At 56.2% G+C, this 8,619-nt stretch overlaps 1 protein-coding gene across 3 annotated transcripts in view; it reads right to left on the reverse strand.

The window, feature by feature from the left end:
- AP3B2 (adaptor related protein complex 3 subunit beta 2) overlaps positions 1 to 8,619 on the reverse strand; it is a 54,469-nt gene that overhangs the window by 8,790 nt on the left and 37,060 nt on the right. For 2 of the 3 annotated variants that reach the window (XM_014525800.2, XM_025192022.1), the window contains exons 18-25: positions 8,248 to 8,359; positions 7,269 to 7,461; positions 6,811 to 7,000; positions 6,500 to 6,575; positions 3,222 to 3,328; positions 2,555 to 2,786; positions 1,534 to 1,618; positions 951 to 1,048 (exon numbers count right to left, since the gene is read on the reverse strand). In XM_014525800.2, the coding sequence (XP_014381286.1) occupies positions 951 to 1,048; positions 1,534 to 1,618; positions 2,555 to 2,786; positions 3,222 to 3,328; positions 6,500 to 6,575; positions 6,811 to 7,000; positions 7,269 to 7,461; positions 8,248 to 8,359 (1,093 nt within the window). The remainder of the gene's footprint in view (positions 1 to 950; positions 1,049 to 1,533; positions 1,619 to 2,554; positions 2,787 to 3,221; positions 3,329 to 6,499; positions 6,576 to 6,810; positions 7,001 to 7,268; positions 7,462 to 8,247; positions 8,360 to 8,619) is intronic. The other variant, XM_006035857.2, reaches the window with a different exon arrangement.

Below are 8,619 nucleotides of genomic sequence, written 5' to 3' on the forward strand. Positions count from 1 at the left end.
TCTTTCCCATCCCCTCCTCTGCCCCAGTCCCTCCAAAGCCCTTCCTTCAACTGCTGGGCCCCAAGCTGGGAGAAGGGCAGGCGGAGCAAAGGGGGCAGCTTTTATCTAGAGAGCAGCTCCCAGCCAGGGGGAGTGGAAGCGGAACTGGTCTACAGCTCAGAAGGACGGGGGGGAGGGGGGAGGAGGGGGCAGGCAGCATTTCATGGACCTCCTGGGAGCACCAGCCGAGCTGAGACTTACCCACACCCATCCTTAACAGTTGTTCTAAGGGAAGCAACAGCGTGCAGGGCAGCAGAGTGGAATAAAACAGGTGGTTAATGTGGGCCAATGGCAGGGAGCCTGTGGGGAACCTGGAGCCTGCCCTCTTGGCCATGCCACTGGCTTCCACTGGACACAGGCCCTGGTAAACCCCTGCCCACCTGCCAGGCAGCAGAGGTAGGGAGATGGCTGTCACTAGGGCTGGGACTCAGCCCCAGCTTGTCCATGCCCTGCTCTTGGGCTCCCCTACCTGGCCAGGCGCAGCCTCAGAGCAGAGAGACTGCCCCCAGAGCAGCCCTAACACATTTGAGCTCCGACAGCCATGGCACCTACAGCCCCAGAGCCCAGCTGTGAGGGCTCCCTGAGCAGCAGCTGTCCCCATTCAGTAGCAGTGATCCCTGTGTGCCAGTGCCCCATCCTCTGTCACAGGAAGGAGCTAGGCTCTGGCCACAGAGAACATCCCTTAGCTCTGTCAGTGGGCCCCAGCCCTGTGAGCCAGGGGCTTGATACGGGGGCATGGGCAGAGAGGGAAAGGATCCAGAGTCAGGAAAGGATCCCTGTCCCCTCCTGTGTCCCAGGGACAATGGACCCTGAAGCCATGGCCCTCTAATCATGGACTCTAACAGGGAGCTTAGTTTCCCACTTCCACTGTAGACAAGGCCCCTGCCAGCTCACCCTCCCTTCACACTCACCTTGCTCCTTCTTGAACTCATTTTCACTCATGAACACGGGAGCCATGAGCTCTCCCACGGGTGGCTGGATGGCGCCGTAGAACTGCCGGGTGTGGGTGCTGAAGGCAAAGAGACATTGGTGAGAGGAAGCCAGGCATTGGAGGCTTGTCGCAGACTATCCCTGGGAAGGGGAGCAGAGTGGATTTACTTCAATCCCCCTCATGCTCTGCCTACTTGTGACCTCGAACCTTCTCAACCACTGCCCAGTCCTCCTTGGGAATGTGCTTGGGAGCCATGGAGGAAGAAACATGACAGGATGGGGGACAGAAGCACAGAGCAGCAGTTATGAATAGAGCCTCACCAAAGCTCAGCTGCCTTGGAGCAAGGCACCAACCCTAACCCTGTCCAACCCTGTCCCACCCAAAGCTGGATACTTTCTGGACAACCAGCAGTTACAGTGGGGATATACTCTGACAGCATGGTCCCAGGCCAAGAGACAAAGGCCAAACCACACAGCAGGCTCCCTCCCTGCAAGCCCCTGAGCCTGTGGCCTGCACCTCTGGGGTGGGGGTGGCACCAGAGCCCGTATCTGTGGGACACTCACCACAGCTGGAAGTTGGCGGCCTGGGTGGAGTCACAGAAGTCGATGCCCATAACCACGCTGGTAGTCTCGCCAGGGGCAAGTGACTCTGTAAGCACACGTGCAGCACAAGGCTCAGAATGCTCTCCAGGGCCAAGCCATCCCTTTCTGCTCAGGAAGCCAGGGGGATCCTTGTCTTTGTGCTCACACTCCAACAGGGTCCTACCTGTCAGCTCCCAACTTGTGCTCGAGCCCTAGGCCAGATCCTGGCCCCATGGCTCATGGGGGCCTGATGGTGTACTGAAGGCAACCCCATTGCTGCTCCCCGTTGGCATCTGTGACTGCCTCCAGGCTCTCAGAGGGGAGGAGTGCCCCTCACCTGGGGGAGGGGAGTGGACCCCAGCTGGGGGCAGCAAGACCAGCACAGCTCACTGGCAGCTCCAGAATGGGGTTGTTGGTGCCAGTCAGGGTGTGGATCCATGACTGTGCCCTCCTACTCCAGGGCACAAAGAAGGGCACAGCCAGCCTTCAGCCCTCCCCACAAAACAGGGGCTTTGGGTAACACACAGGGCCTCATCTTGGCTCCTCCACGCTGTGGCTGCTTATGGGAAACAACCGTGACAGTGTCGTTTGGGACCCCACTGGGGAAGCCTGCGCACATCACCCTCAAGGGGCTGCCCCGGTTGTCCCTGCCCATCTGCTGCCCTCAGCCCTGACATAAAGCAGTTGTGCCATCCCTGCACAACACCTGACCAGGAAGGCACTTCTGGAGACAACTGGCTGACTTAGTGACTTAGGCTGGCCTGGGCCACCCACTTGGGCTCCCTCAGCTCCGTGTGAGGCCCAAGCTTCACAAACCCCAGAACATGGAGCATCAACCAGAAGGAAAGGCTCTGAAGGTTGACTCCAGCCCTGATGCAGACTGGCAGGGCCTTAGTATTCCCATCTGTCTCAGAGGGAGTGACTTGGCCTTGCCCTCCATGTGGGTCAGTGTGTACAGATTGAAGTCAGCAAGAGCCAGTTCCACACCACCGCTCAGCCTTACCAATCTCCTTGAACTCCTGCACCCTCATGCCAGAGAGCAGTTTGGGCTCACTGATGCGCACGTTCTTCACTTCTGAGTCCGTGTTGTTGGAGAACTGGATCTGGACAGCCACCATGTGTGGATCGGGGGCGAAGGGCTGCCGGCTAAAGTAGTACTCCACAGAGAGCCCCTCGCCTGTCATTCGGTGGAGCAGCTCATAAGTCTTCACAGAACTGAACACAGGGCTGATCACCTGGGGAAGAGATGAGATGAGATGTGGATACAGGCCGGGGAGGGGCAGAATACCAGGGCATGTGAAGCAGAAGTCCCCATGCCTTTGGTCTCTGTTGGGGTCTGAGCTGGCCCCAGTGTCACTTGTAGCCCTTAGACTGGGAGCAGCTGCTGCTTAAAGAACCTGGGCTCCTTATTCCTTATCCCAGGGGCCCCAAAGCAGTGCCTGCTGCTCTTCTGGGCATCAGTTACTCCCACAATGAAGCCTTGCAGTAGGAGCCAAAAGAGCAAGCACCCCAGAAGGAGGAAACTATCCCCCCTCCCCACGGCTGTTCGTGCCAGCAGAGGATGAGGATGTTCCAGAGGGCTCAAGATTTCTTTCCCCCTGGCCCCTCAAGAGAGCAGGAGCCAGAGTTGGGGCTGCTGGACTGGGAGGAAAGGAATGGGAGACACTTACAGTAGAAGCCAGAGAAGTGTCGATGAGAGTGAGTCCCTCCAGGTCGGTCACCAGGCTGCTGGAGACAAGACTGCTGGAGGAGGTAGGCAGGGGAGGAGAGGGTGCGACTACAAGGCAAGAGAGAGACGGGGAATAAAGGGTTAATGAAGATATATGCCTCAGGGACAAGGGGAGGCCTCTGGGTGTCATGGGCACCCTGAATCATCCAGGGGCACCCAGGATAGGGTGAAGATCAGTGAGAGAGCAGGTAGGGCTGGGGGTAGAATAGGTGTCAGGACAGACCTGGCTCTGCCCAGTGAGGCTCGGAGAACCATATGCCCAGGCATTCCTGGCAGCTCCCCACACTGCACCCCACAGCAAGCTCCCCACCCCGGACTGCAGGCTGCCTGGTTTGAGTACTGGGGAGAGCTACAGGGCAGGAGCTGGGAAACACCTGCAGCAAGGCTGGGGGCAGTGAAAGCTAAGTGCAGGGCAGTGCTGGGTGCGGGTGCTCTGACAGTCTGGCTGCACCCAGAGCCCCTGCCCTGAATGTGTGTGGGAGTGCATGGGGAGGGGGGGTCCACAGGTCCACACTGTCTGCTCTGCTGCTGCCCAAAGCCTTTGGACTGTTTTGTTTTGTTTTTAAACTGCTTGTACTGGGGCCCCAGAAGTGCCTGTCCAGAGCCTACTGGCCATAGCATGAGGGTGGCACAAGCCATCCCACCAGGGCAGAAAGGGACTTTTGCATCTTTCAGCACCCCACCAGGCCAGTGATGACAGGGGAATAGGAAGATCTTGATTATGGGAAAGGACCAAACCCACAATCTCACCTGCAAGCTGTTGCAGGGAGGGGCACATAGCAGCAGCACCCACACAGGAGCTTGGGGTTCTAGTCCTTGTTCTGCCAGAGATCTTGAGCCACTCCCTCCCCACCCTCCAGCCTCTGTTTCCCTATCAGTGAAATTAGAACAACATCAATACAACCACCCAGAGACCTCAAAACACAGTATGACCAATCAGCATCACTGTCCCCATTTTACAGGTGGGGAAATCAAGGCAAAAGGAAAGAAGGGACTGGATTCAGATCACCTAGTAAAACCAGTACAGAACCAGAACCAATACTGCAGGATTCAGGCACCCCTTGCCAGGTGCACTGGCTGCTAGAAAGCACTGTCCAGAGAGCCCTGGGGGGGATGCAGCAGGACTTTTATCATCTGTAAAGTGTTTTGAGAGTCTCAGAGGGACACGAGCAGTAGATCAGCCAATAGAGCAGGCTGTAAACTGCTCCTTGAAACAATATTTTTAAAAATAAAATAGCTTCTAAGACAATTTTTTTTTTTTTGCCAAAAAGTGTCTATTTCTTTCAAAACTGTTTTTTTGGGGTCAAAAAACTCTTAAATAATCTTTCCATTTTCAACAACTGATTTTTTTTGAAAGGGAAACATTAATTTTCAGCAACTGAAGTGTGAAATCCTGCCTTTCTCTGATGAAAAACAGAAACAAACAAACGCAAATAACAATTGCTCACTGTCCTCCATGGAGACAGAGTTATTTTTATTGATCTATATCGGGATCTTGTCCAGGAGCCCTAGACACAAAAAACAGCCTCCCACCCCTTCCCAGGTCCCAAGCTGCTTGCATGCAGAACACACAGAAAGGCCCTGCCCAAGGAGCTCACAGTCTAAGGCCCCACCATGAAGGCTTTGCTTAGGCTGCTTTCCATCCCCATGGACCTGCAGGGGCAAATCCAGCCTGGTCTTGGTGTGACAGCAGCAGCATCTGCGCTTGTGAAGCCTGGATCAGATTGCCACATCGTCTGTTTAAGACAGGCTCCCTCCTCTTCAGCCTGAGCCAGCTCTTTCTTATCTAAGCTAGGGGGTGGTTTCCCTGCTGTATTCCCTGCCTGCTTACACCTCAGGCTACCCACTCAGATTCTGAGAGAAACAGGGGTGGGAGCAAGAGGGAGGGGTGAAATTTGGCCCTCTGCATGGTGAGGTCTGAATACCTCATACATTTGGCACGTGTCCTAAGCCCAGCTTATACAGGGGATCCCAGAAGAGGGAAAAACCAGGCTCCAGAGGCTTCAGCTCCAGCAGGAGAGACACCAAGCTCTCTCAGCACCATGGACAGATCAGATCCCACAGCTAAAAGGATCAAATGGGCAGCAGGAAGCAGGGCCCACAAGGCAGGATGGCTCCTGCCCCTTATTAGAAGTCTTGGCAAGGGGGTTGCATACAAGGTGCTAATGAGCGTGCTAACCTTGTACAATGGGGGTTAGTGGGACTCAGGAAACCTGGGTTATGTTCCTGGCTCTTCCACCAGCCTGCTGGGTGGCCTCAGGCAGACTTCTTCTCCTCTCCATGCCTCAGTTTCCCCTGTCTGTAACTGGAGATCAGGACACAGACCCCCTGGGGCAACCCCTTCATGATCTACGGAGAAGGAGCTTGGTGGCTGTGGCTGCCATTACAGCTTAGGAGACAAGCAGACATCCAGCCGCAGCCATAGGGCAGCAAAGGCAGGAACTGGAACCCAGGGGTCCCTGCTCCTGCTCCCCCAGCTTGGAACAAAGGCCAGGGCTCCTGTTTCTCAGTACACTGCCACAGAGCCTCCATGCAGCTCTCAGGCTGCCACTGCTTTTCCCAGGTGGAGAAGGCAAAAGCAGAGCTCCATGGTCAGGTCTCCCGCAGACAGGGTCCTTGACCGGACAAACCACACTCCCCCATACTGAGCAAGGCAATTCCAGCTGCATCCTGGTCCCCTCAGGCTTTCATCTTAGCTCACATGTCCCTGCTGAGAGTGCAGGCTGTGCTGTAGACAGCTGCGCCGTGGGCAGGCATAACTTGCTTCCTGCTGTCCCAAGCATGGGATTCTTCCCAAAGAGACTACATTTCCCAAAATGCCTGCTCTTAAAAGCAGCCATCGCAGGCCTAATGGGACATGCACACAGGCTGCAAGGACCAGTTCTGCACACAGCACAACCTCTGTTTTCCACTCTGTGCCCAGCTTCACCCTCCCAGCTTCTGGCTCGCCTGCCCTCCCTTTTACGATTTCCTGAGCTAACTCCCCTGGCCTGACACTCAACTATGTTAAGCAGCCAACACTGGAAAAGCTTCCTTAAAAAAAATGTGGCTTGGCTGGTCACTCCCTCCCCCAGGAAAGGGAGTGAACAGGGCAGCTACAGGAAAGGAGAAAGGACAGCCAAGACCAGGAGGGGAGAAGTGGGGAGGGGACCCCCACTCATATGCCCCAAACAGGGCAGCCTGCTCTGTGCGGCTGGCCTGCACAGAAGCGAAACTCACAGTCATCCAGGTCCAGTAAGGAGATCTCCTTGGTCCCTTTCTTGGCAGCCTTTGGTGCAGGTTTGCTGCTGGGAGGCTGAAAGATAGCAAAGGCAGAGTGAATGGCAGCAGGCAGTTGAACACTGGGATCCATGGGAGGAGGATAAGCAACCCCATCCCTGTGCTCAGCAAGGCTTGGGTTGGGGAGATCAGCTGCTGGCCTGCTACTCAGTGTGGGGCAGGAGCTGAACAGCAGCTGAGAGCAGAGCAGGGATGGGGGCCCAGGATCAGCCTTCTCTGCTGTGCTCAGAGCCCCTACCCTGCTTCTTTACCGTCTTTCTCCTCTTGGTCTCTGTCTCCGACTGGGACTCCTCTGCGTCTGAACCCGAGTCTGACTCAGATGAGCTGCTCTCAGAGACGCTGCCCTCCTCAGACGAGGACTCAGAACCGCCTTTCCTGTCATGCTGTGGCTTCTTCTTCTTTGCCTTCTTCCCCTCCTCCTCCTCCTCCTCGCTGGGGCTGCTGGGGAAGGAGAGGGTCTCAGGCACACAGGAGAGACTTAAGACCTCATGCCCTGCTCAAAGACTCCTGCCTGGGGGTGCCAGCCTGGGCTAATTTACATATTTCATGTGACTGGATAAAGTGGGACAACAACATGCTTGGGCCTCAGCTCAGCCTCTGTGCTGCAGGGTGCACCCCCAACAAGATGGGTGTCCTGGTAGGGCCTTGTGATGCCAAGATGACAACCCAATGCTGTCCCCGCCACCCAACTCCTCACAGCCCATGGTACCTCCCCATGCTCTCCAGGGATGCTTTCCAGGGTAATTCCTTTTCCTTCTTTTTCTTCTTCTTCTTCTTCTTCTCCTTCTCTTCCTCTTCAGACTGGTCCCCGCTCTCCTCCTCCTCTTCTTCGCTCCCCGAGCCAGAGCCACTCTCGGTGCCACTGCCACTCTCACTCTCCGACTCACTGACTGACTCAGGCTCTGGAAAAGAGCACAGCTCAGCTCTGATGCTAATCTCCTAGGCCTGCTTCCAAGCTCCCTTGGCTGCCAACCTACTCCTACAGCCAGGGGCATCTGTCCCTTCCCTCCCAGTGCTGTGCTCCAAGCTGGGAGAGGTTCCCCCCAACTGGTATCCTGGGGTTGGGCAGGAGGTGAACCATGGCATCTGCAAATATACACAGGAAGCATGGTCCTCCTGGCCAGAATGCCCCTAGCCAGATGGCCTCTCCTGCACAGGAGATACTAGCTGTACTACAGGTCTCCCCTCTCCTGCACTCCCAGGAGATAGGCCCTTCTCAGAGCATGCTGAGCCCTGGGCCTTTTACAGAGAGGGAAAGCTTCTGTGCTAGGCTCTGCTCAATACAAGGATCTCAGTTGCTACTGGGCTTGAGCAGGGATAAGGTCTGTAGTCCCTTCCCCTTCTCCCCACTCTGCACACACACTTGTCCACGCCCTGACAACAGGTCACAGTACCATGCATCCAGTCCCTGCTGGCACCTCAGCTAGGGTGGTGGGGAGAGAAGAGCAGAAGTTCTGTCCTTTGCCTTTCAGCCACCTCTCAGCCTGGACACAAGGAGGCAGACACAGCCTCCAATTGCATCACCAGGGGATTTGGGCTGTGGCCATGGAACAGCAAGGCCCCAGCACTAGGTGCTGGCCAGGCAAGGAAGGAGTGAGTCTGCTCCCACTGCCACGGGGGTGGAGCGGCCTCAGAGCAGCTCACAGGGGAGGCCTGTGCCCTGACATCACGGCAGATGGAGCCCTCACCACTGTCTGCAGACTCTGTGGGCCCGGACTCCCCCTCTGAGTCAGAGTAGAATGGTTTCTCCACCTTCTCTTTCCTCTTCTCCCGGCTGGTGCACTTGGTCCATTCAGGAACCTGCCCGGGAAGTAGATAATGAAGGAGTGATGGGTGTTGCAATGAATGAGCACAGCCCCAAAGCTGCTGGCAGGACAGGCCCCTCTCCTCCCTGTCCATGGAAAATAACCAGATTAGGAAGGGGGTGAGGGGGAAACTAAACACCAAGCCCATAGGCTTTTCTGGGGCCCCTACAGCCCCCGATGCCTGCAGGGCAGGGATCCTGCTCCATGAGGAACCTGCTTTAAGAGGGGTTAAAGTGCATGCTGCGCTGGGGGGGG

The sequence above is a fragment of the Alligator sinensis genome, unplaced genomic scaffold (genome assembly GCF_000455745.1).
Source record: "Alligator sinensis unplaced genomic scaffold, ASM45574v1 scaffold900_1, whole genome shotgun sequence".
In the NCBI taxonomy this organism is placed as follows: domain Eukaryota; kingdom Metazoa; phylum Chordata; order Crocodylia; family Alligatoridae; genus Alligator; species Alligator sinensis.